The sequence below is a fragment of the Macaca mulatta genome, chromosome 12 (genome assembly GCF_049350105.2).
Source record: "Macaca mulatta isolate MMU2019108-1 chromosome 12, T2T-MMU8v2.0, whole genome shotgun sequence".
NCBI classification, from domain to species: Eukaryota; Metazoa; Chordata; class Mammalia; order Primates; family Cercopithecidae; genus Macaca; species Macaca mulatta.
This window is the reverse complement of record NC_133417.1, coordinates 83,605,958-83,632,168: the sequence shown is the minus strand read 5'-3', so window position 1 is coordinate 83,632,168 and position 26,211 is coordinate 83,605,958. Positions and strand designations below refer to the sequence as shown.

The 26,211-nt window shown below is 34.2% G+C and overlaps 1 protein-coding gene across 4 annotated transcripts in view; it reads left to right on the top strand.

Annotated features, from left to right (window-relative positions):
- Positions 1 to 26,211, top strand: part of TTN (titin) — a 273,480-nt gene that overhangs the window by 115,739 nt on the left and 131,530 nt on the right. Inside the window, exons 120-162 of one of the 4 annotated variants that reach the window (XM_077957271.1) lie at positions 1,179 to 1,262; positions 1,484 to 1,564; positions 1,706 to 1,786; positions 1,940 to 2,023; positions 2,291 to 2,392; positions 2,841 to 2,954; positions 5,171 to 5,251; positions 5,436 to 5,513; positions 5,777 to 5,860; positions 6,019 to 6,102; positions 6,348 to 6,431; positions 6,672 to 6,755; positions 7,513 to 7,593; positions 7,900 to 8,103; positions 9,033 to 9,110; positions 9,321 to 9,395; positions 9,601 to 9,693; positions 10,755 to 10,832; positions 11,028 to 11,189; positions 11,401 to 11,484; positions 11,667 to 11,744; positions 12,249 to 12,332; positions 12,583 to 12,666; positions 12,872 to 12,955; positions 13,163 to 13,432; positions 13,759 to 13,845; positions 15,053 to 15,127; positions 15,294 to 15,377; positions 15,921 to 15,995; positions 16,619 to 16,714; positions 17,318 to 17,395; positions 18,322 to 18,390; positions 18,544 to 18,633; positions 18,774 to 19,070; positions 19,871 to 19,951; positions 20,756 to 20,833; positions 21,371 to 21,454; positions 23,324 to 23,407; positions 23,517 to 23,600; positions 23,723 to 23,806; positions 24,143 to 24,220; positions 25,588 to 25,671; positions 26,118 to 26,192. The exons of the other annotated variants lie outside the window; for them this stretch is intronic. Coding sequence (XP_077813397.1) covers positions 1,179 to 1,262; positions 1,484 to 1,564; positions 1,706 to 1,786; positions 1,940 to 2,023; positions 2,291 to 2,392; positions 2,841 to 2,954; positions 5,171 to 5,251; positions 5,436 to 5,513; positions 5,777 to 5,860; positions 6,019 to 6,102; positions 6,348 to 6,431; positions 6,672 to 6,755; positions 7,513 to 7,593; positions 7,900 to 8,103; positions 9,033 to 9,110; positions 9,321 to 9,395; positions 9,601 to 9,693; positions 10,755 to 10,832; positions 11,028 to 11,189; positions 11,401 to 11,484; positions 11,667 to 11,744; positions 12,249 to 12,332; positions 12,583 to 12,666; positions 12,872 to 12,955; positions 13,163 to 13,432; positions 13,759 to 13,845; positions 15,053 to 15,127; positions 15,294 to 15,377; positions 15,921 to 15,995; positions 16,619 to 16,714; positions 17,318 to 17,395; positions 18,322 to 18,390; positions 18,544 to 18,633; positions 18,774 to 19,070; positions 19,871 to 19,951; positions 20,756 to 20,833; positions 21,371 to 21,454; positions 23,324 to 23,407; positions 23,517 to 23,600; positions 23,723 to 23,806; positions 24,143 to 24,220; positions 25,588 to 25,671; positions 26,118 to 26,192 — 4,179 coding nt within the window. The remainder of the gene's footprint in view (positions 1 to 1,178; positions 1,263 to 1,483; positions 1,565 to 1,705; positions 1,787 to 1,939; positions 2,024 to 2,290; positions 2,393 to 2,840; positions 2,955 to 5,170; positions 5,252 to 5,435; positions 5,514 to 5,776; positions 5,861 to 6,018; positions 6,103 to 6,347; positions 6,432 to 6,671; positions 6,756 to 7,512; positions 7,594 to 7,899; positions 8,104 to 9,032; positions 9,111 to 9,320; positions 9,396 to 9,600; positions 9,694 to 10,754; positions 10,833 to 11,027; positions 11,190 to 11,400; positions 11,485 to 11,666; positions 11,745 to 12,248; positions 12,333 to 12,582; positions 12,667 to 12,871; positions 12,956 to 13,162; positions 13,433 to 13,758; positions 13,846 to 15,052; positions 15,128 to 15,293; positions 15,378 to 15,920; positions 15,996 to 16,618; positions 16,715 to 17,317; positions 17,396 to 18,321; positions 18,391 to 18,543; positions 18,634 to 18,773; positions 19,071 to 19,870; positions 19,952 to 20,755; positions 20,834 to 21,370; positions 21,455 to 23,323; positions 23,408 to 23,516; positions 23,601 to 23,722; positions 23,807 to 24,142; positions 24,221 to 25,587; positions 25,672 to 26,117; positions 26,193 to 26,211) is intronic. 4 annotated transcript variants of the gene reach the window in all.

The window sequence follows — 26,211 nt, the reverse complement described above, 5'->3', positions numbered from 1 at the left end:
ATATTAGTAAAACCAATACTAATACTAAAGCTACGTGAGACAGATCATCTTAGATAAATTAAACCCATTGTTATTATGTACTATATTTCCCAATACAAAGCATAAAGAAGCTTTTCTATAAACTATCTGAACATTCTTGACTGCTTGTGTAATCACTAATTCGTTTTCAGCAAAGTCATATATGTCTTTTAAAGGAGACACAGAGGCATCTCTCATTTACTCATAAAAACAAATACACATAGCATAATAGCATGTATATATATAAATACTACATGTATATATAGCATAACACATACATATAGAAATGAGCAGCTATATAATTACACCAAAATATTACAAATGCATGTGCAGAGGTGCAGGGATTCACAAAAGCTGCCAATACTGTATTTAAAATGAGAACAATTACTGCCAATAATGCATGCTGTTAAAATTCATCTTCCAATGAAAAAGTTAACATTATCCATTCTTAGAATAGATAAATCAAATACACTGTAAACATTTTTTAGGTTGAAAACCCTGTTGAAAACTCTAGAGCCCCTTAGAAAAAAAGCACAAATACACATACCCACAGAATTCTGTACACAAAGCTCTGTAAAGAGCTTATGACACTCATGGGTATCAGATGGAGAGACCTACTCTAGAGTAAGTGTTTCCTGAGTTTTGAATTCACTACAGGCACACCTACCAAAAATGAGAGGAGATATGTGGGGAAGAGAAGTAAGTTATATATATATTCAACTATTCTAAGACTCTAAGGCTTCTTAGTCTTAGTCTAAAATAGTCTTACATAAACTAAAGCCATTGTTAGTATTTACTCAATTTCTCAATACAGAGCATAAAGAAGTTTTCTATATACTATATCTACGTTCTTGATTGTTTGTGTAATCACTAATTTGTTTTTAGCAAGGTCATATCAATATATAAAGGATGAATTCTGTGCACAACTTTCTATTACGTAACTCATTTTTGCCTAAATGCCTCTAAAACATTATTTGTGATATTTGTCACATTATGATCCTTGGAATATTATAGTTAGCTTAATTTTCTGGATAATTTTGCTGATGCATAAATAATCTATAACAACATTAATGTACTACGTAAAGATTTGTGCATGTGCCCATGTTCTTTCATAAAAGTGATATATGTCTGAACCAACATTGTGTTTCAAAAACTTTAAGTCCCAGAGGTGCCAAAGAAACCTGTCCCTGAAGAAAAGATTCCTGTTCCTGTTGCAAAGAAAAAGGAAGCTCCCCCAGCTAAAGGTACAGTGGCTTTCAAAGTAAAGAAGCCCTATCATTTTTGTCTTTGATGCAAAATATTTTGTGTTTAATTATCTGTCCATTGAGTTACTTTAATTCTAAATGGATGTTTTGTGGTGAGAATTGAACAAAAGTGTCTGTCCACCTGTCTGCTTTCTTAAAAAAGTAGCTGTGCATAGCTACTTTAGAAAATATAAAGTCAATTCTAAAAATGTCTTTTCAAGTTCCTGAAGTACAGAAGAGAGTTGTGACAGAAGAAAAAATAACCATTGTAACTCAAAGAGAGGAATCTCCACCACCAGCAGGTACTTAATTCCATCTCCATGAAATAACCTCGTCTTTCCTTCAAGCTTCTTTAATTGCATGTCTTCTTTAATTGCCACTTCTATATTGCTCATTTATTTGGACTTTTTGACAAATTTTAAAATTCAATACTATCCTTTAAGTGCCAGAAATACCAAAGAAGAAAGTTCCTGAAGAAAGAAAACCTGTTCCTCGGAAAGAGGAAGAAGTTCCACCACCAAAAGGTATTGTTTCTCCATCTTCCCAAGAACAGTCTTTATGTTCCAGTGAGTTTGTTAGTTTTGTGATATGAGTGCTTTGTGGGTGTATTTCTTTGTTTTGCATTGGGCTTCACTGAGATCACATTAAATTTCTAAAAGTGCTTAATGTCTCTAAAGTGCCAGCTCTGCCTAAGAAGCCTGTCCCAGAGGAGAAAGTTGCAGTGCCAGTTCCTGTCGCTAAGAAAGCTCCTCCTCCCCGAGGTAGGATTTGCCTCAATCCTCTGACCAAAAAAAAAAAAAAAAATCTTCGAGTGTGTTAACTTCTTGCTTTTTCCATCTGGTCTGTGCTTGTACTGATCTGTTGTCTTACTTGCAGTGAAACTTTTTTGTTTATGTCCTTGTGATATGTAACTTGTTTTCCCATTTTGCTAGTCAAAGTGGTGTACGTGCAACTCTTCCCCAAATTCTAGAAAGTGAGAATTGTTAAAATTCTTGATTTTAAACTTCAATTTTAATGCTTCCTTAAAGCTGAAGTCTCTAAGAAAACTGTTGTAGAAGAAAAAAGATTTGTTGCTGAAGAAAAACTATCCTTCGCAGTTCCTCAAAGAGTGGAAGTCACGCGGCACGAAGGTATATAATTGGAAGTCAGGGGATAAATGAGTTTGTGTTTCCTCAAAGTCTCTTCTGCTTCCACATGTGATTGCTTACCTTAGAACGTGTCCTCATCAGTAATGTCTCCTTATGTTGGTATTAGAATGTGTCTACCTTTTGTAGCCTTCTGGGACTGAGTCTTCTGTGTCTATGTTGGTCTTGAATCATTCGAAGGAAGTGGATGAGTCCCGAAAATGTTATAATTTTGAAAGTGGCCACACTTGGACATAACTCGAGTATCATTCTCAGTCTTGGGCCGTGCTTGCCCTCATCTTAAATAAGCTTCCTCCTTCTTGTAGTGAGGAAGAACCATGAAGCTATGTCCTAAGCAAATAGAGGAACAGTTATCCATCTGTAGTGACCACATGGCTGTATATACATCTGTATCTCAGCAGGCTGAATTTAAATGAAACTTTATCTTTTAAAGTATCTGCAGAGGAGGAATGGAGTTATTCAGAAGAGGAGGAAGGTGTGTCCATTTCAGTTTATAGAGAAGAAGAAAGAGAGGAGGAGGAAGAAGCGGAGGTTACAGAATATGAAGGTAAACAATGCAGAGATGATCTGGGGTTTTGATGAGGTGTTTTCTTTCACAAACTGTTTACAGACCAATGAAAAGGGACACAAAAAGTGACACAAATTCAGTGAACATCTACCAGTCTCATTAAATGAATATTTTGATCAAAACACAAGATTCAGGAGGATTATACTAGATTCAAGAAATCCATTGTATTTCTTGTGCATCCCTTCTTACTTGCCTATATAGAATAAAAGAGGCTTCATATTTATATATAATTAATCAGGGCAGGTATCTCCATATACATATATCCTTTCATTAAACAGGATTTGGCTTCAGCATGGGGGGCTGGCATAAGCTTTACCTTAGTAGTCTAATGCCTAATTGGTGTTTCTCAAGCATTGCTTGTACCACAATCCACAGACAAAAATATATTTTATATTATAATCCTACACACATGTGCAAACCAGAAAACTTTAATTTTTTTATTTTAGTCATTTAAAAAATACAAGCTATAATCCATTAAGTCAATTGCAGAAGTCACTATAATGTCTTGACTGACAGTTTTAAAATGAACAAGAAAATATATTACCTCATTACATTCCAGGAGTCAATGCCACATTTGTGAGTCTGAACCACTGAACACATATGGCTTTCCTGTATTTTACATATGGAGAAAACAATTGTGTTATATATGTGATCAGACTGACTTGTTACTCAGATCTTTTCATACCTATAATGCTAATTATCTATAATTTCTTAAGGACAGAACCAACAAACTATTCCATTGGGATATCTTTTCAATGAATTAAGGCGGGTTTCCAGCTAAAATCCAGCATTCTGGCTAAAGCCATATGGCCAAAAGAACTTTCCTAAGAAAGTTCCTAAGGTCTGCTTTTAAAGAGAAATCAATAAGCTCCTTAACCAAACTCTCTTCCCAGTGAGAAGATGAGTAGAATTGAAGTACATTTAGATGCCCTAAGTATCTGTTTTTATCTGTCTAATAAAAGATGGCACACTATGCCCCTTTTTTCACTTGGAACAAAAGCCCATGTAAAAATCCAAGGTGCGTAGTCTTAATGGAATGCCTTGGAATAGGCCAAGATGGGACATGACTCCCAGGAGGAAATCCGTTAGTTCTGTTGTGCTTCCTGGAAGAGGCCATGATGGTGGACAGAAGTCAGGAAGCTGGTAGATTTGAAGACGACTCCATCTTTTCTAAAAGTGTTCGTAAAACCAAACATAGTCTGATTTCAACTTTTGACACTATAAACTTCCTTTAGTACTCCAGACTCTAGTTAAAAGGAGAAACACTGATTATTTTTAGGTTCTCATTAAGCCCCAAATATAGGTGGCTTGTTAGGTTTACTTTCAGTGTAAGGAGCAGATATGTTTTTAACCAGACACTTCTATTCCTTATTTAACTTTGACCAGGCATGGTGGCTCATGCCTATAATCCTGGTGCTTTGGGAGACCAAGGAGGGAGGATTGCTTGAGCATAGGAGTTCAAGACCAGCCTGCGCAACACAGCAAGACCCCATTCTACAAAAATTTAAAAAAACAGCTAGGCACAGTGGCATGAGCCTGTAATCCCAGCTACTCAGGAGGCTGAGGCAGGATGATCATTTGAGCCCAGGAGTTTGAGGTTACAGTAAGCTGTGATTACACCACTGCACTTCAGCCTGGGCAACAAAGCAAGACCTTGTCTTAAAAAAGAAAAAAAAAATTAAAACTGTATACACTTAGGCTCAAAAATCATGTGAAGCCTCCCGCCTTTTCTACCATACCTGCCCCACAAAACTGGCGGGGAAAACAACATGAAATATTATCTTGCAATTCACTTAAATCCTCAAGTATATGTTTCTGCCCTGCGGCCTTCAAATCTAGAGTGCTCTGTTATTTGTGAAACTCATCTTCAGATTCTTGTGTTCTTGTTAACTCAGCTGTTATAATCACTTTTTGTCTTGTGCTTGTCCTGTTGTTGCTGTGGATATAAGCATTATTATCTGTATGACACATGTGAAAATTAAGTTAATGAAACATAGTTCCCATTTCCCATACTCTTCATTAACACATATGCTTTGATTAAAATGCTCTTTGAGCATTTGAAATAGGAACACGCAGGGATTTGGCAAGGGTTAAACTTTTGCTATTTTAATTACTCTTTGAAGTGATAAATTAAAGCTAAAATTAAACACGAAAAACTCTGTAATTTATCTTCTTTAAAATTGCTGTCTTTAAAGTGATGGAAGAGCCTGAGGAATATGTTGTGGAAGAAAAGCTGCACATTATTTCTAAGAGAGTGGAAGCGGAGCCAGCTGAAGGTATACTGACTCTTTAATTAGTTTTATCCCTATGTTAGCTTGTCTCCTTTATGTTTTCTTTTAGCTAATTTGTCATCCATATTGCATATGTTGATAAATATAATGTCTAATAAAAAGACCCCTTACACTTTTATCGAAAAGAAATCTGGACATTTCTACAAGTATATTTTATAATCTTTTCAAGTGACAGAGAGGCAGGAGAAGAAAATTGTACTGAAACCAAAAATTCCTGCTAAAATAGAGGAGCCTCCACCAGCTAAAGGTATGATTTCTTTCGAAGAAATGCAACACTATTTATTTTCATGTATATAATAATACCTTCATATTTGCATAACTGTCTTATGCATAACAATTTGCATAACTGTCTACGTTTTGTCAGCACACATGTATGAACGTATTTACTGAGTATAGTCATTAATGTTTGTATATATGTGCAATCTTTTCAAAAAGTGAATTCTAAGCCCCAAAACTATATCACTTCATATGTAAGGCAAACTCATATTCTTAAATCTAATCTTTCTAAAGTTCCTGAAGCACCTAAGAAAATTGTGCCAGAAAAGAAAGTTCCTGCTCCAGTTCCTAAAAAGGAAAAGGTGCCCCCACCTAAAGGTACATTGGATTTTATTTTATTCTTTGAGACTGTCTTTTTTTTAATCTTAAATTGATACATTCTTCAGATTTTTTAAACATTAACAAGAAAATAAGTGTGCCTATGTTTAGTGTTTTCCATATCGTATGTTTGACGGTATTGCCTGGTATCTTTTAAGTGCCGGAAGAGCCAAAGAAACCAGTTCCAGAAAAAAAGGTTCCTCCAAAAGTCATTAAGATGGAAGAACCTCCACCAGCCAAAGGTAAACAAACCTCCCCAGCAGAAATACTAGGAACTTGTCTTTCTTTCTCTCTGCTGCTGTCCTTTGGGTCAAACCGTTTATATGTTGGTGGGTGACAATGGTGTCTTTGGGTGGAGTATTACTTGTGATGTTTATTTGTGTGTGCCTTGTAAATTCCTCTATTCTAAAATCACAGTACTTTCTGGCTAGTATATTTTTTACGTCCACTTTAATATAACTCCCTATTCCTAAAATTATCTTTTAAGTGACTGAGAGGCGCATGCAAATTACCCAGGAAGAAAAAGTTCTTGTTGCTGTAACTAAAAAAGAGGCGCCTCCAAGAGCAAGAGGTACATCCGCCCTTCCATTATGCACAATATTGTACTTGCCCTACTCTCTTTACCAAGTACACTGGTTATGGGTGCTAGTTTTTGTTGTTGTTGTTGTTGTTGTTGTTGTTGTTACAGTTGTTGTTTTATGTTTGAAATAATGAAAATGTCAAGTTTTTTGTTTGGGCTACTACTATATGGCTGCCTTTTTGTGGTTTGAAAGAGGGAAACAATACGTTAAAGTGAAATCTCTCTTTAAAGTGCCGGAGGAACCGAAGAGAGCTGTCCCAGAAGAAAAAGTTCCGAAACTCAAACCTAAAAGAGAGGAGGAACCACCAGCTAAAGGTATACTGACTCTTTAAAAAAAAAAAAAAAAAAATTCAAAATAAGCATCCAGGCACTAAAACTAATCTAGTGGAATAGGTGTCATTCGGAAAAAAAAAAAAAAAAAAAAAGACATATTATAAAGTAAGCAATGTAAGTTTGTTAATGCATATCACTTCAAAACTAAAATTTTTGATAATAGAAAGTACTTTTTACTTCAAAAAACTGAGGCTTCTTCTAAACGTATGTGAATAATTTTCCTTCATCTGTATTTGTCTTCTAATGTCTTTGTCCATATACGAAACTCATCTGCCTCGATGCTTGTTTTACGTAGCAATCTCTGATGAAATTTTTAATTTTTTCAATTCTGAATTTTCTACATTGTACCACCAGAACTAAGGAAAATGTCTTAGAATTAAGGTGAAGAAACTATTCATGTAACACAGGTTTCTGTCTAACGCTTCTACTTAGCTTAATAGTCATTATTTACGCTGTCTAGTTGTCTTTTTAAACTTTTATAAATAATACTTGATTTTGCTAAAATTATTCAGTGTCTTTGATGTACTAAGTAGCCTTTTTTGGAAAAAAAAAAAAGGTATTCATATGTATATTAGAGCAAGTTTATTTCCAAGTCTATTGATTTTCTTGCCTTTTAAATCAAAGTTTAATCAGGCACTGTTATGGTTGTCTTTGTCCTTGGATTGTTTGAACGAAATTTCTCTTCACACACACATTTTCAGAATCTTGCAATTCACTTTTAATAATTACTCTTTTAAAGTGACTGAATTCAGAAAAAGAGTGGTTAAAGAAGAAGAAGTATCAATTGAAGCTCCAAAAAGAGAACCTCAACCCACCAAAGGTATATTGAACTTTGATTAAGTAATGTGAAGCATGAAACTATCTGGCTCTTTGCCTTCTGGTTCCCAATCTGACTCCTTTGCTTTATTAGCTTATTGTTGACTAAGGGCAGGATATACAACATTTGAAATCACAATTACTAAATATACTCTATGATACCTTGGCCGGCCAAAAAAAGCAGTCAGAGTCTCCCATAATCAGTGCATGAAACAAACACAAAAGAATAAAATCAAAGCACATTGTGACTATCAGTCATCCCTAAAAGTGCTTTAAAGTAAAGTGCTGCCTGTTGTTAATATTGTTTCAGAAGTAATTATAATGGAAGAGAAAGAAAGGTCTTATACCCGAGAAGAAGCTGTTTCAGTACAACGGGAAGAAGAATATGAGGAATATGAAGAATATGATTATAAAGAATTTGAGGAGTATGAACCAACAGAAGAATATGACCAATATGAAGAATATGAGGAACAGGCGTATGAACGATATGAAGAGCATGAAGAATACATCACAGGTATGAGCAAAACTGCAAACTCAAAACCACACTAAATATGTGCACACTCGAACAAGATAAAACAAGATAAATCAGAACAAGATAAAAATTTGGATGTCCAAAGAAATTTGGAAAGAACTTTGTTTCATTTGGCAAATGTGGAATTTTCTTCTTTGATAACTCCTAGAAAAAAAAAAAAACTCTATAAATCTTAAGGTTATTGTTAGATTTTTCCCTCATTTTGGCTCATATGCAAAATAGCAAATGTCATTAAGTTTCTTTTTCAAAAAGGTTACAAGTTTATCTTCAAGTGCCCATGATCGTTCTAGGACATGGTTAAAAATTTCTGAACATCTTTTATTCTAAAGCTTGCTATTATGGAGTACGATAGGCTATTGAGAAAATATATTTACCCACAGGGTTCCCATTATCAACACTTGACAATGACTACTTTAAAAGTAAAGACAGGCATGTAAGCTAACACAAGCTGTTGTGTTTTACCTAATGAAGGTCAAATTTGTAGGCATATATTTTGGGCTTCAAAGAGTTTATTTTACTCAAAGAATAAATTTCTATTGGAATTTTGAAATAAATCAATATTATTTCACTTATTCAGTCTCTGATGTTTCATAGCCCAACTTTGAGAACATTCTACATAGTCTTATGGATAGCTTTAAGAAACCCATATTATAGGGGAGTTTTAGCCAGGAATTTATCTACCTGAAGTGAAATGAGAATTTTAACATGTAAGAATTACCTAATTAAAGAAAATAGCAAGAAGGAAAGGGCAATATGAGCTTGTTCTGCTTGGACCTCTGATTCTTGCCTACCTCAATAGGCTATGGCTATACTGTAGATAAAAGGTATTTCAATTATTTAATTCCTTTTAAGAAATGTTTAAACTTATGTTCTAAAGTCTAACATGAAATACCTTGTATGTACTTTTAAAGAACCAGAGAAGCCTATCCCTGTAAAGCCCGTCCCAGAAGAACCAGTTCCCACAAAACCAAAGGCCCCACCAGCTAAAGGTAGAGTGAAAAAAACATTATTACCTGTAAGAGATCTTTGTTTCCTCCATGTCTGTCCTACTATAAAAATATATGTAAAAGTGGCAGTGTACAAATTATGTGTGTGTTTGGGAATATTATGTTGTATTTGTCTTTCTTAACTTTTTGTTCTTACTAGCCTTGAGAAATCTGTTTCAAGTTTTAAAATCTCTTAATATTGATATTTTAAAGTGCCGAAGAAAGCTGTCCCTGAAGAAAAAGTACCAGTGCCCATTCCTAAGAAACTCAAACCTCCACCACCCAAAGGTACATTACTGAGTAATAATCACCAAAAACAACTTTGTTATGTATGTTCTAAAATCATGTCTTCCTAGCCAATCTGATGTTCTGTGTTTTTGCTGAGTAGGATGTTCTTGTCCTGATTCTTATATTTGGTTTTTTATGTGTATATTTATTACATAGTATTCAAGGAATTGGTTTTAATGCCCTTTAATAATTAATATCTTTAAAGTGCCTGAAGAACCAAAGAAAGTTGTTGAGGAAAAAATACGTATTTCAATTACCAAACGTGAAAAAGAGCAGGTGACTGAACCCGCTGCTAAAGGTATAATGATTTCCTTCCTCAATTGTGATCTTTTCTGATGCTTCTTTTGAAATTAATGTAACTATGATTCATTTTGTTTTGTTGTTTCTTGTCTTTTAAATTAGTTGTCTGCAGAATGTTGAATGTAAAAATCTGTAAATACAGGATAAGAAGATAATACCTTTAAAAGGAAAAATTATTTCAAAATACATCCATAGCCTGTTAGACAATGGCTGTGTCCTACCACATGGCTACAATACATATAAAATAGAATGTTTGGGTTTAGAATCAGTGACCATTTGGCATATTCCTGATTTACCTAAACAATGTAATGATACCATAATATTCACCAAACTTTGGTAACTGTTTATTCATTCTAAATTCATTTTGAAGATTTTTTTTTTTTTTTTTTTTTTTTTTTGAGACCGAGTCTCGCTCTGTCGCCCAGGCTGGAGTGCAGTGGCCGGATCTCAGCTCACTGCAAGCTCCGCCTCCCAGGTTTACGCCATTCTCCTGCCTCAGCCTCCCGAGTAGCTGGGACTACAGGTGCCCGCCACCTCGCCCGGCTAGTTTTTTGTATTTTTTAGTAGAGACGGGGTTTCACTGTGTTAACCAGGATGGTCTGGATCTCCTGACCTTGTGATCCACCCGTCTCGGCCTCCCAAAGTGCTGGGATTACAGGCTTGAGCCACCGCGCCCGGCCGAAGATGTTTTTTAAAGCTAACCAGTTTCCAGTCATTTTCCCCCCTGATTCATACTAAGTGTGAAGTATACTAATTGAGAAGTAAATTTCACTTTTCAGGAAAGGATATTTCTTTCAAGCAGAGATATTTGAACAGTAAACCTGATTTCACATTTGGGCTCTGCTACTTTGTTTACTTGGGTACTTCTGTGTATCTGTATTTCTATGAAGCTCAGAATCCTTTCCACGGAGAGTACATAGTTTCTTAAAGAGGAATAATCGCATATCTATCTCATTAGAGGGAGATACATTATTCTATCTGCTTAAAGTACAGCAAAGCAAGCATTGGCTGGGTGGCCTTTTCCCAACAATAAAATTTCCTTATACTTAATATTTCAAGTGCCCACGAAGCCCAAGAGGGTTGTCGCAGAAGAAAAAGTACCTGTCCCTAGAAAAGAAGTAGCACCACCTGTTAGAGGTACCTAATGGCACTCATTTTAATATGTTGTTCGTCTTTTGCTGTTGAATTACTCTTCAGTTCTGTGTGTGAAAACTTTTGTGGGAAAAGTAAATCTTGTCCTTTCTTCTGTTATAAATGGGCCTATGTTTCTAAGGTGTCTTAATTTTGCTGAGTCATTGGCAAAGGTCCAACTTAAAGATAATATCTTTAAAGTGCCAGAAATGCCTAAAGAACTTGAACCAGAAGAGGTTGCCTTTGAAGAGGAAGTAGTAAGCCATGTAGAAGAATATTTTGTAGAAGAAGAAGAAGAGTACATTCATGAAGAAGAGGAGTTCATGACTGAGGAAGAAGTGGTGCCAGTGATACCAGTCAAAGGTAGATGATGCCTCCTGCAAAGGGATGTGCAACAGCATCTTTGGAGTTTGGGGGTCTGATTTGGTCAGATTCTGGGGGTTATTAGCAGCACTGATGATTGCTTACTTTAAACCAGATATTTTTAGATGCTGAAATATGGTTTCTACCGGTGCTTTTCACATTTTATTTCTTTCTTGCAAAATTTCCAATATTCTTAATAATATCTTTAAAGTGCCTGAGTTACCCAAGAAACCTGTTCCAGAAGAGAAGAAACCTGTTCCTGTTCCCAAAAAGAAGGAAGCTCCACCGGCAAAAGGTACACCACCATTCATTGATGGGTATCTAAGAGACTTCATCTGCCTAGAAATAGTTAACTTTCTTCTGAGTTCAAAACCTTGTGTGTGTGTCACTATCTGTTGTTAAAAACCATTAGCTGTGCTTTATATGGATGTGTTGTTACTAGTAGTTAGAACTTAACAATAAACAATATCTTTAAAGTGCCTGAGGTTCCTAAGAAGCCAGAGGAGAAACTTCCTGTGCTTATTCCTAAAAAGGAGAAGGCTCCGCCAGCAAAAGGTACATCCTTGTAATCCATCAATGGACTAGCATGATAATTCACCGTGTAGCATAACTTGGTGAGCCATAGCAGATCTTTCCCCATGACAATATTAACAACACTAATGCCACGACAAGAACCTCTCAACTGGCCACAGGAGCAGTTTACCCGGCATTCATCTCTCAGTTTTACCATCAAATTTTCCTTATGCTCAATGGTTGGCTCCTCCTCTTTAGTGGAAAGTTCTTCAAGTAAAATATTCTTTTTGCATATCAAAATGGACAAAACCATCATTTATCAGGCATTGTGTCTTGTCTTTATCACCAGTCCACTTTTTTTCAGTGTTTTTTATTTTAATTTTTGTGTATTTTCTGGTCTTTGTTTAGTGGCTATTAGAATTTTCCGTCTTAAAGTGAAATTGATAGAATATCTATGCTGCTTCAATTAAGGCCTTACATTGCCAGCCTTAAAATCTTAGCTATGGATGAAAAATGTGACACTAACTCTATCTGATATCTTTGAAGTTCCTGAAGTGCCCAAGAAACCTGTACCAGAGGAGAAAGTACCAGTACCAGCTCCTAAAAAGGTGGAAGCTCCACCTGCCAAAGGTACATGAACTTGTAATGTTGCAATTTTTTTATTTTACATTTGCATATGAGTAAAAAATTAATTGGTTTAACTCTGAACTCTTTGGGATGCAACTCTTTAGAGAAAATTAAATATTTTGTTTTAAAAAGAAAATGCCTCTTGGAATATCTTTGTCATACTTTTATTACCTTACTTTAATCTTTTGAAACTATGCTTGGAATCCATATTTTTATGTTGTATGAAGTTTTTCTCTAAATCATTTCTTTAAAGTGCCAGAGGTACCCAAGAAACCTGTGCCTGAGAAGAAGGTGCCAGTTCCTGTTCCTAAGAAAGTGGAGGCTCCACCTGCGAAAGGTACATCATTTCATCATTTAAAGTACTTGGGGGAAAAAATGCACATCTATGTATACTCATACACAAATTTCCCCGTTACATTGTACATTTTTAAAGTGTCTATCTTGTTAGAAATATGTCAGGTATTTTGCAATTCTTTTTCATATCTATTGCTCTAAGACATTGTAAGAGAACATATTCCTAAATACAAAAAATATCTTTAAAGTGCCAGAGGTGCCCAAGAAGCTCATCCCAGAAGAAAAGAAACCAACACCTGTTCCGAAAAAAGTGGAAGCACCACCACCCAAAGGTACATTAATCTGTAACAGAGCCATAGTAAAAGAGAAAACTAACTGGTGTTATACAGCCTTACTAATTGTAATTAATGCTTAGTTTTTATGTTGATGATAATCGATGCTTTGTGATCACAGAATATTTGTCTTTCATAAGCTTCTTCATTGTTTTGAATATTTTACATAAAAGTGATGTTTCTACCCTTGAATAAATATCTTTAAAGTGCCAAAGAAACGTGAACCAGTTCCTGTAGCTCTACCTCAGGAAGAGGAAGTTCCATTTGAAGAAGAAATTGTTCCTGAAGAGGAAGTTCTACCTGAGGAAGAAGAAGTTCTATCTGAGGAAGAGGAAGTTCTACCTGAAGAAGAGGAAATTCCACCTGAGGAAGAGGAAGTTCCTCCTGAAGAAGAATATGTACCTGAGGAAGAAGAATTTGTACCTGAAGAAGAAGTCCTTCCAGAAGTTAAACCTAAGGTGCCAGTACCTGCAGCAGGTATGGCAGCTCTTCTTGGAATCATCAAGGCCTTTTTTGTGTTGAATTCTGCTTTTCCATCCTTTTGTTCATCTCCAGTTTTATCTATAATGCTTTACCCTCTGTAATTGACCACCTAAATCTTAGAAAACATTCCAGACATTTGTGCTGTTATTATTGTGTGTCTGCCTTGTGTATCTGTCTATTGTAAATTATCTAAATGTCTTTTCAAATCACGTATTATGTTTACTTGTTTGTGGTCTTACTCTCATGTGTCTCTTTCTTATATATATATACACGACCATGTATATGTGGTTTTTAATGCCTTCAAATGAAATGTTTTTAAGTGCCTGAAGTGCCAAAGAAACCTGTACCAGAGAAGAAAGTCCCTGTTCCCGCTCCTAAAAAAGTGGAACCTCCACCACCACCCAAAGGTACACCTCCCCAAAGTGAATACATATTCTTCACCCATAGCTTCACCACATAAATTATGATGAAACTGGGTTTTAGGAAAAATTATATTTATAAAATGGACAATCACCCACTTACATATTTACTTCTAACGATGTTCAGGAACACTGATACCTACTTTTTTCACTAGATGAAAAACAGGATTCAAGAACAAAGATGAAAGGAAGCATTGTCCCAAAACTCATAGAAAAGTTCTAATTTCCTATCATTTGATTAAACATCATAGTTTTCATGGAGATATATTTAAATATACATGAATAAGTATACTATATATTTAAACATATGAAAAAAGTTATGAATAAATATTCTTAAATTTCATGCTTCAACCATTTATATTAAATGCGTATTTAACACCAGGCTAAAAAGAAAAAAAGATGAATGTATTTACCAAAACACAGAATAATAGTTATGTCTTCTAATACATATATATAAAGGGCAGCCCAACAGGTTTTGATTTTAGTGTTGACTTTACACCTTGTTGTATTACTCTCAGCAAATCCTTTAACCAACCTGAGCCTGAAGTTATTTTCCTGTAAATTGGGGATGCTAATATCAGTCTTAATGGGTTCAGCTATTATGGTGAGGATAAAATAAAGTAAGTTATTAAAGTAGTCTATCATTGAATGAATAGTATCCAGATTTAACATATTCAATCAGCTCATAGTACAGGACAGAATTAATACATTTGTGCTTTAAAGCTCAATAATATTTTCTACAAAAGGTGCTGACATGGCTACTTAAAATCAGCATAACCCTCCCATCAGGCCATATAGTTATATAATCAAATGAAATAGTAAAGCTGATCTTTTATTGGATATCAACGATTCAGAAATACTTTCTAGACAATAAATTACTAATGAAATTTAAATGGATGAAATGACATTAGTTTGTTGCAAAAGTAATTGTGGTTTTTACCATTAAAAGTAATGTCAAAACCGCAATTATTTTTGCACCACCCTAATAGCATCTGTGCTCTGATAATGACATACGCTGCTGGTTCCTTGCTTTACAACTCCCAATTACATTATAATATTTGGGCTCCCAACTTGCATTACAGACCTGTCTTGAGTGACTGTTGCATGTTGGTCTTTCTGGGTGTGGGGACTTCTTGGTTTCTCTCTTTTTTTGTCCTTCAAAATAAATTCTTGTCATGAAATGATGTCTTTAAAGTGCCTGAGATTAAGAAGAAAGTGACAGAGAAGAAAGTGGTCATTCCCAAGAAAGAGGAGGCTCCCCCTGCCAAAGGTATTGCTATTCTGAAGTAAATTAGACCACGCCATTTCCTTCCTTCACCTGTAAAAATCAAAATGTCCTGTTTCCGTATTTGTTAGTACAACTTATATTACTGCTATGTCTACTTGTCTTTGTGTTTCTGAAATTGAACTTATAAAATAAAATAATATTTTTAAAGTGCCTGTGGTACCTAAGAAACCTGAGCCAGAAAAGAAGGTCCCTCCTCCTGGTCTTAAGAAAGCAGTGGCGCCTCCTGCCAAAGGTACATCATCCCGTAACAGGGATGTGTTTGCTGCACCGATGTTGAACGGTGGTTCTATCCACACAGGACGTTCAACATAAATGTGTGCGTTGTATGGTCTGTCATTCACATTCGTCATTTGTGACTCTGTTGCACCCAAGTTTGTGTTGTGTCCATTTTTTCACTTGGTATTGGTGTGTTTTACATTGTTTCTCTATGTATGTTGTTTCTACAAAATAAAAATATATCTTTAAAGAGCCAGAAATAACTAAGGAACTAGTCCCTGAAGTACCCATTTCTTCCTACCAAAAGAAAAAAAAGAAAAAGAAAAAAGAAATGGAGACTCCAGTAGTAAAAAGTAGAATTTCTCTTTAATAAACCCTTAATCTTAAACCACAAACTTTTTATTCTTTTCTCATTAACTGATTCTGTGAAATGTCAATGTTTCATCTTGTGTATGTGCCTTTTGATATTTACTCTCTTATGCTGGAAACTGGAAACTTGGTCTTTATTCTTCTTTGGTTCTTGCATTTTAAGTGTCTAAAATAATCAATGTCTCTCAAGTTCCTGAGGTGCCTAAGAAGGTAGAAGAAAAACGAATCATTCTTCCTAAAGAAGAGGAAGTTCTACCAGTTGAAGGTAGATAACTTTCTAAGAAAATAACATTGCAAAGTCATCTTTGTCTTATTATTGTCTAATATTTAAAGTAGGTAAATGTACAATTTACCCTGGGAAATCAACATATTCAGATTCTAAAATAAATTATTATTAACCTAATAAAAATTGAGCAGGCAAATTAATATTATTTGAATCTCCTTCTTGCATGTTCAGCCTGTTTGTCTGTTATTTGTTTTATTTTAATTAGAATTCATGAAGGGAAACTGTATTTGCTGTGGGAAATTTTTCATCAAATGACTTAGTAGGAAATTGTAAAATAAGCTTATCCAAGAGAAATTCCAGTTAAGCCTGAGTAACTGGTGCAGAAAATCTGACTTCTACCCCAAGTGGCTGTTTGACTTCAAACAAGTCTTTCATTAAAAAAAAAATAACAATAATAATTTTAACTAAATTATCTGAAGTCCTTTCCAGTTCACAAATGCTGCGATAGGCCTAACATATTTTGAAGACCCAGTAGAGATTTTTTAAGGACTAGTGAGTTTACACAAGTGTTTTGAAGGCTGAGCAGTTTTCGATATTATCACTGTAGTCTAATATTCAGAATAATTATAAAAATAATTTACAAAATAATAATCTTTTTAAAGTGACTGAGGAGCCTGAAGAAGAGCCTATTCCAGAAGAAGAAATCCCAGAAGAACCACCTAGCATAGAGGAAGTTGAAGAGGTGGCACCACCTAGAGGTATAGCCGCTTTTAAGAGTTGAACATTTAAAACATTCGGTGTTCCAAATCTTTCTCATAAGTTATCTAAATCTAATACTCACCAGTATGCTTTTCTTTATCATATCCATGATAAAGTGAAGATTAGTTATTCCTGGCACCTGAATCTATGTGTCCTTTTTTTACCCTAAATTTTTCTACAGCATCTGCAATACAACTAAGAATGAGAGATTACTATTTTGTTGTTGGCGATTTAATTTTTTTCTGACCAGGCCCTACTGTAATAGTTTCTCCCAGATTTCAATCCTTAATTTTGTTTTTAATATTAATATGAGGGGAATCTATTTCTGTGGTGAAAGTGTTCATTTTTTAGAAAAATCTTTAACTTATTATTCCTGAAGAGTGTGATAATCTTTTGCGTAACTGGTATTATATTTGCTTATTCTAAGTAATATCCTTTACACCTCTAGGGTTCCTACTCCACATTTATTATTACCATTTAGGTTGCTAATATCTTTTAAAAATAAGTCAATGTTTTGTGATATTTATTTATTTATTGGTATATGGGTGGTGGTCTGCTCATTACATGCCACTTTTCAAAATGTTCATAAAATTTCTTTTAAGTGCCTGAAGTGATTAAGAAAGCACTACCTGAAGCACCTACTCCTGTTCCTAAAAAAGTGGAGGCACCACCAGCTAAAGGTATATCAAATCCTCATTATTAATATCTTTAAATTCCCATTAATTTTCTTTCTAAAAAGCAACATTGTCTTTTTTGACTGCTTTCTTATAATCATTTAGATAGCGAACTGATTAAGGACCAATAAAAATATAACTCATTCCAGTTCTTTAATCTTTTCTAGGATGTTAACGAATAATTGTGTACATGTGTTTATGTATGAATTATTCTAGAAGCTTCTTAACTAGCTGAGAATTTTAATGTATTAGTATGTCTCTCAATACTTATACACATAGCAATGGATCCCTCTTCCCCACATTCTGGATTATTCCATAAGTGGAGTTTTCGTATGTGTTATAATAATTATTTTACTATATTTATTATTTTATGGAAAAAATCTAATGCTTGGATAATAACCATTTTAAAGAGCCTCACATCCCTTTTGTAATGTTTAACCCAAGCATTCAAGGTTATTACAAAATGTCTACTTTTCCCTGCTTCCTAATTCACTTAATGCTTCAGATAGTGCTCTTAAGCAGTTAGATTATGCTGTCCCTATCACAGCAGACTCCTCAGCTAATATAAGAGTGCACAGCAGAAAGTGAGGCCAATGTCAGGGCTTAAATACTCTACAATGGTAATCACTTCAAAAAAGCCTTCATCAAGTTAAAAATAGTAAAAGTGGGTTCGTATTGGTAATCCCTGTTATTAAAAGAAAAAAAAAAGAATGGCACAGGTACTTGGTGGACATTTCTTCCTCTATAGGAATGTTAGGACAAATGAGTGATTTGAGAAAGTAGCTTTATTGCCTCTAAAATGGATGTCCCACAGTACAGAGTGACTTCTGAAAAACCTTAGTTATTGTAACGTTGGTGTTGTCTCTGGTGTTTTTATTTTATGTGTGTTATTAAGCATTCTCAGCTAACTAAAACACCTAATATCTTTAAAGTGCCAAAGAAAATTCCTGAGGAAAAAGTACCTGTTCCTGTTCAGAAAAAAGAGGCACCCCCAGCCAAAGGTACATCTTCTCTTTTAAACCTGACTTCCTCGTCTGTCTTTTTGCGTTAAGACTTTTATGTTTCATGTCTCTGTGTCTTGATTGCTTTTGATGACTTTTGTCTATGAAAGCTTGCTCTCAACACTCCTAAACATTAAAACTGTATCTTTAAAGTGCCTGAAGTACCAAAGAAAGTCCCAGAAAAGAAAGTCCCAGAAAAGAAAGTCCTTGTGCATAAAAAAGAAGCTATTCCCCCAGCTAAAGGTATTTTTGAAAAGATCTTGGATTTTCATGTATTGTTGCATGCAAGCCTTTATTCAGTTTTAAAAATATATATTTGAATGTACATCTTTATTTCTTCAGTGTTTAAAAAAATAAGTCTTTTAAAATAGATGCTCTTTCAGGGAGAACTGTCCTTGAAGAAAAAGTATCAGTTGCCTTCCACCAAGAGGAAGTAGTAAAAGAAAGACTAGAATTAGAAGTAGTAGAAGCAGAAGTGGAAGAAATTCCAGAAGAAGAAGAGTTCCATGAAGTTGAAGAATATTTTGAAGAAGATGAGTTTCATGAAGTAGAAGAATTCGTCAAAGTAGAAGAACATAGAGTTGAAGAAGAACACAGAGTTGAAGAAGTACATAGGGTAATAGAAGTTTTTGAGGCTGAAGAAGTGGAAGTATATGAAAAACCAAAAGCTCCACCTAAAGGTATAGGGAATTCTTCAAATAATACAAATTCTTATATCTTGCTCTAACTTTCCTTTGAAAGTAAATTTTGTGTTCAGTTTGGAAGATTAGAAACCCCATAAAATACTTTAAACTTGAGTTTAAACTAGTTGACATGAAGATTAATATCTCTTAACCACACGGAGTATAATTTTAGTAGATGATAGTAATATTTGAGATCTACTTATTGAAGGAGGTCACTGTATGAATTTGGAGATTATTTTTTAAATTTGACTAAGAATGTTACACAATTGTTACAGGTACCAAAATAACTGACCAGTGTCATTGGTTAAAGGAAAAAGAAACTCCTCAGTTCACTGAGGAATTTATATGCTCAGACAAAATAACCACTGCTTTGTTAACATTTCAGTCAAACTGTTCACAAACTGAGAATTACTTATCAAAAGCTTTTGCCAGTTTATGATACTTTTATTAGAGAAACAACATTAAGGAAGTGAAATATTGTTAATGGCACCTGTATTCTAGCATACTATGAAGACAAACTATAGCACAAATAAGTTATCTGCAATACCACTCTAGATCTTGCACAAATTAATAATATATATGCAATATGAAGGAATATGTGTGTGTATGTGTTTAGCATATATAGAAAATTACAATATACATGATATTTAGCAAATCAAAGCTCTTTTGGAAATAAATGTGTTATAAATTCAACAAATATAAAGAATTTTGTGACCCCTCATTGTACTAACTTTAGTAGTAGTGCTCCAAAATACTTCAAAAGTTCATTCTAAACCAAAATACTAATATCTTTGAAGGGCCTGAGATATCTGAGAAAATCATCCCTCCAAAAAAACCGCCCACTAAAGTTGTTCCTCGAAAAGAGCCACCAGCTAAAGGTATCTACTTGGTGAAAAATTACTACTTAACTTTACATACAATAGCACCTTGGTTACTTTATAAGCACAAGTTTGCATTCTACTTGATGTCTTTCTTCTGTATTTCTTGTTTCTGACATGTCTAAAACAAACTAATATCTTTAAAGCAGCTGAGGGTCCAAGGGAAGTTCTCCCAAAAAAAGACAGTCACTGTTGTTATACCTAAAACAACCAAAGCAAATATCTCTAGTAACCAAATAGCGAGCCCAGATCTCCTTCTTTGGTGCTGTTTGATTACATATTCACTAACGTGCTTGCTGATACACACATGTTTTTCTATTTATTATTAATTATATTAACCTGGCAAATATAAATACATAGTGAATATGTGTTTAATGTTCCTACTTTGTTCATTTTTGTAAATCTCTTAAATTTCACAATAGAAATAAAAAAGTATACAATAAATAATATAAACTTATATCTTTAAAGTCCCTGAAACATGCAAGAAAGTTATCACTGAAGAGAAGGTACCAACTCTTCCACAAAAACAAATAGTAATAGCACCACCTGAAGGTGTACTGTTAATTTTTCTTCTCAAGTTCTTACCATTCTAACGTGAAATTCCCCTGGATTCTTGTTAATATATTTTTTTTAATTCAATGCATTTGAAATACTGTAATGTATTTGATAAAGTGATGCCTGTATTTTATATTGTCGCTGCATTCTGTTCTGTGTTTATATCTCTCTTATGCTCTGTTTGTTAAAAAATTCCATATTTAAAAGAATATTTAAAAATAAAAGAAATTATTACTATTATCTTTAAAGTACCAGAGGTGCCTAAGAAAATTGTGGTAGAAGAAAAAGTACGTGTTCCTGAAGAACCCAAAGTTCCACCAACTAAAGGTAACTGCCTTTTCTGATTCATCATTAATGTAAAATCCTCTTTTATTCACTTACTATGTAAGAGAGACCATTCTCCTCTCAATGCCACAAGATGACATAAACTTCAATTTATGTTCTATAACATAATCCTGTCTTTTGAGGCAATGCTTTAGGCATAAAGACATAAGCCCAAAGTTATCATTTGTATTGATCCTCTTATTTAATAACTAAGTAATATTGATCCCTCAAACTTCTCTTTCAAAAATAATTCATTTTGGAAGCTCTTCTGAAGTAGCTCTGAAAAAAAAAAAAAAAGTGCGCTCTAAATGACAATAGAAAATGATACTATCTCCAAAAAGCAAAGTGTTTCTGATATAATGAATCAAGAACTCCTCGACAAGGCAATTCAGAGAAATGCACTGACTACATTTGACTTATAGTTGACTAATAATTGGGGGGTTTTTGACATTCTCCTTGTTAGATGCCCCTTCTAGGCTTGATATGTTTACACCCAACGATAATGTTCTGAAAAACTAAGATAAATAAATATCTTTAAAGCACCCGAAGTACCCAAGAAAATTGTCCCAGAAGAAAAAGTTCGTGAAGCTGTTCCTAAAAAGCCTGAAGTTCCACCAGCTAAAGGTATACAGTGATGCTAATCACAACATGAAATAACTCTTGGTTTAGTTTTTCATGGTTTAAAGTGAATGCGTGTGACATTAAATCCTTATATTTTGTATCTTATATTTGTTATTTATAACAATTAATATCTTTAAAGTTCCTGGAATGCCTAAGAAAAGTATTCAAGAAGAAAAATCACCTATTGTTATTTCTGAAGACACAGAGATGTACAGTGAGCGTAGAAAAATTAGTGATTCTTTTTGGTTTCATTCGTGTCCTTAAATTCACTGTGTTAGTCTTTATAGCTTTGAAAAGTAAATACACTAAACTCTTGTAAAAGCCTAACATGCCAAAAATATATGACTCAAATAATCTTTGTGTCTACTATCTTCAGACAAACTATATTTCCTCACCAATTTAAAAAAGAAATACTATACTTACCATAGTGTGTGATTTTAGAAAAGTCATTTGTCTTGTTAAATTTTCCTAACCTATTCAGTATGCAAGTGTCTTTTGCTTTGAAGCAATTTATTTTCTCAGATCATGAAGTAACTTACTTTAACTCCGTAAAAATATTTTAATTGGATTTTATAAAATCAAAATGTTTCACCATTATTATTTTTTTACTCTTGACAACCATAATTGGAAACATTTTGGCAAAACTGCTCAAAGGACCGTAGGTTTACAAGGCCACTCAAACCTCAAAAGAATTCTCAATACTTTTTTTTTTTTTTTGCTTTGATACAAAATTAGGATTAAATAATTTGAATGATGAAATAATCCAAATAGTAAAATATTGTGAATAGACTACTGTTCAACAACCTGAATAGTAAAAATGACAGTAGTCAAAATATTCTTCCTTTTTTTTTTTTTTTTTTTTTTGAGATGGAATCTCACTCTGTCGCACCTAGACTGGAGTGTGCAATCTTGGTTCACTGCAACCTCTGCCTCCTGGGTTCAAGCTATTCTCCTGCCTCCGCCTCCCAAGTGGCTGAGATTATAGGCGCCCACCACAAAGCCCGGCTAATTTTGTGTATTTTTAGTAGAGATGGGGTTTTACCATGTTGGTCAGGCTGGTCTCAAACTCCTGAGCTCAGGTGATCCACCCTCCTCAGCCTCCCAAAGTGCTGGGATTATAGGCATGAGCCACTACACCCAGCCCTCTTCCATTTTTTTAAATCTAAAAAATTTCCTGATGAAACTCAACTTTTTTGTTGTTCATCCTGTTATATATACTAAGTTGGGATAAAAGAATATAATCACTTCCTCCTTTGAATATTCTTTCTATTCTTGACTTTAGTTATTGTTTTCAGCCAGTTTTTCTTCTAAAAACTGGAGAAATTTTTGTTGTCTTTATTTGCCTTATTTTCTAAATAATTAATTTTTTAAATTTTCTGCCTCCAAGCCCTAAATGGCTTTTACATTCATATGAAATTGTGAAACCATATATTAGATGTGATTTGAAAATATAAATAATGAAGCTTCTAGAAAGGGAAAAGACTTACTGAATTTCTAGTAGGTCAAATACAGGAGAATTCTCAATGTGCAATTCAGTATCTTCCCTGTTCTTTATGAACAAATCCATTAAAAATAAGACCAATAGGACAATTTTACCAATAACTTTCTCAAGGCAAAATGAAGAATTATATAGTCCTTGCCTGAACAATTCATCCATTTTATTATCATGATCATAGAGAAATGCTTACAGTCTTATATCATGAAACTGGGAATGAGGCTATCCCCAGCCAATGGATTCTAGCCACTAATTCGCCTCTATGTACTACTATTAATTTTGGTGATGAATGTGGTATTATATATTACATTTTTCTTAATATAATTCTTTATCCACCTTGAAACATCCTAATTATTTGAATACTAATATCTTTAAAGTTTATGAAGCATCTGAAGAAGCAGACCTAGAAGAAAAAGTACTTGTGACTCAACCTCAAAAGACAAAACCCAAACTAGCAAAAGGTATATAACAATGATCCAGTCTGAAGAAAAACTATTTTTTGGCTCCTTTTAAAAAGCTCCATATGTTTCCTCACCATTTATAAATATAACTATACTCATATCTTTTAAGTGCCTGAGCCACCCAAGAAAGTTGTTCCAGAGGACAAAATATATGTGACTATTCCTAAAAAGAGAGAAACACCAGCAACGAAAGGTATATTTCAAATACATCAAACCCAGATGAATATCTTTGGCTTTATGACTCAAACATTGCATGCTTTATATAAATTACTGTTTTTACAAGTTTTAAATGTAAACCTACTAATATCTTTAAAGAACCTGATACAACCAAAGGCGTTTTTCCAGAGGTGGAGGTACCTGAGGCTATTCCTGAAATTCCAGAACATCCTCCAACTGAAGGTATAATTCTCTAGTTAGGAAAATCTAAAGAAGAAAATATACTGTCTTCAGTCTGCAAAATGTTTAATGTTTAATATACATTCTCACAACCTCTAATGTTAAAATACTGTCTTTAAAGGATCTGATACACCCACAAAAAAGAATGATCTATGACTTGCCCCCAAGAAAGTCAAATACCACACATATAATATACAAAGATAAAATATTAGAACAAAAATAACATTTCTAGCATAAAGATCTCTGAAATGATATTAACAAATCTAACTTTCTTAGTATGTCATGTCTTTATGCCTTTGCCTTTTCTCAATTAAAAAACAAATACTAATATCTTTAAAGAGTTTGAAGTCTTCAAGGAAGTCATTCCAGAGGAAGAAACTCCCATTGTTAAAAGAAGAAAAACACCATCACCAACAGGTACAAGTTGGAAGAAAGTCAGCTTTTTAATCTCATGTTTGCAGTTGTACTTAACACATGTAAAAATACTAATATCTTTTAAACCACAGTGGCTACAGAGGAAATCATTTCATAGATGGATCCCCCAAATAGAAGCTCACCCAAATGTATACATGTCCCAGTGAGTCACTCAAGATACAATAGAGGAAAAATGCCTTTAACTTATACACATGAAAGATAGTTGAGTCAGTGTATTTTCAAGAGGACTCCAGAGAGAACATATATACACACATTATGATCAAAACATGTCTTAAAGAAAAGAAAATATTTAATTCAGTGTGAAGTTGATCTGTAATATCTCTACAAGATTAGAACACCTCCCAGAATATCCTCCAACCAAAGCAAAAATAATTCCAGTTAAAGCTGGAACTCTCCCCTCAATGTTCATTTGCTCCTCTCATTGCCTTTTATTTTTCAAGCATCATACATTTTTTTCATTTTGAATATCTTTAGATAAGTCAAAACATGGAAAAGCTTTAAAACCTCTGGAACAATAATTGCATCATAACACCCATGGTGTTCTGTAATTTAAAGAATATCTGAATATTTTGATATTTTTTCTCAGTCTGGAATCTTTTGGTTGTTCTCCCCTCTCCTAAACTGGAAAAACACTCACCTTTTTAAGGTGTCGAAGGTGTAGATGCAAAAAAAAGCCAACCTAGATTTTTCAAAGTGGCTGTAATTTGTTTTTCTCAATGTAATAGCCAGAGGTATAGCATTAATTATAATCAATGTTTCCACTTTCCATGATCTAATTTTCTATGCATCTACCACTCCAAGAAATAAAATTACTAATATTGATAGTGTCTGAGGTGACCAAGAAAACAGCCACTCATAACCAAAAACACTGCTACAAAAGAATCTGATTCTGGGGGCAGGGAGTGGGAGAAGGTTCCCATCTGGAACGTTCTGCATGTGCAGTTATGATGGAAACTCTTTACTCCTCTTCATAACTCCAAAGTACAATGCATTCATATCTTTAAACTGCCTGAATCACCTCGAGAAGTTGTCCCTGTAAAGGAAACACCCATGGCTGCTCCCCTTGAAATTGAAATACCTCTCACTAAAGGTATCATTCATCCTGTCATCCCTTCCTTCATTTATTTAATAATATTTAATAGTGTTTAGTATGTACAGGGTGCTAGGGAACTGGAGAATAATAAACAAAGACAATTAATATTTGGTTCCTCTCCTCAAGATTTTATACCTTCTCAGATTCTTTAAAGGAATCATCTTTGTAGCCATAAAAATCACTTTGGTTCAGCTCATTTAATTAATGTCTCCACTGATCCTTTTAACCTCTAACCATAATACTAATATCTTCAAAGCACCTGAAGCTATGAAAGAAGTTGTTCCTGAAATGAAAATGTTTGAGGATGTACCTGAAGAGCCAGAAACTCCACATATGAAAAGTACGTTACCCTGAACAAATATGGAAGAAGAAATTATGTCCTCTGCTCTTAAAACTATGTTTTTTTCTAATACTCTTCATAAATTCTAAATATAAACATACTAATATCTTTAAAGTGTCTGAGGTTCCACAAGAACTTTCCTCTAAAAAGAAAATATTTGTGGCTGTTTCTGCCAAAACAGAAAACCCTCCTGCTGAAAGTATTCATTCAACAAATCCTTTATAATGAGAGTGTAGAGTGTCGCAAGAACTCTGTGAGGTTCTGGAGGAGGGGAAGCACCTCTTCTCAAGGATCCACTAACCCCTTAAAAGACTAAGCCTATTGGTTGAGCAAAGGGAAGATGGAGGAAAGAGAAGAAAATGTGGTTATATTTGCTAACTTATTGTGGTTACTGTTTTCCATTAATAATTTTAATTCTTAAATGTGAACTACTAATATCTTTCAAGTGCCCGAAGTTCCTCGAGAAATTACTCCTGCAAAGAGAGTTCCTTCCAAAAAAAGAGAACCCCCATCAGTTAAAGGTACAAGTCACCATGCTCT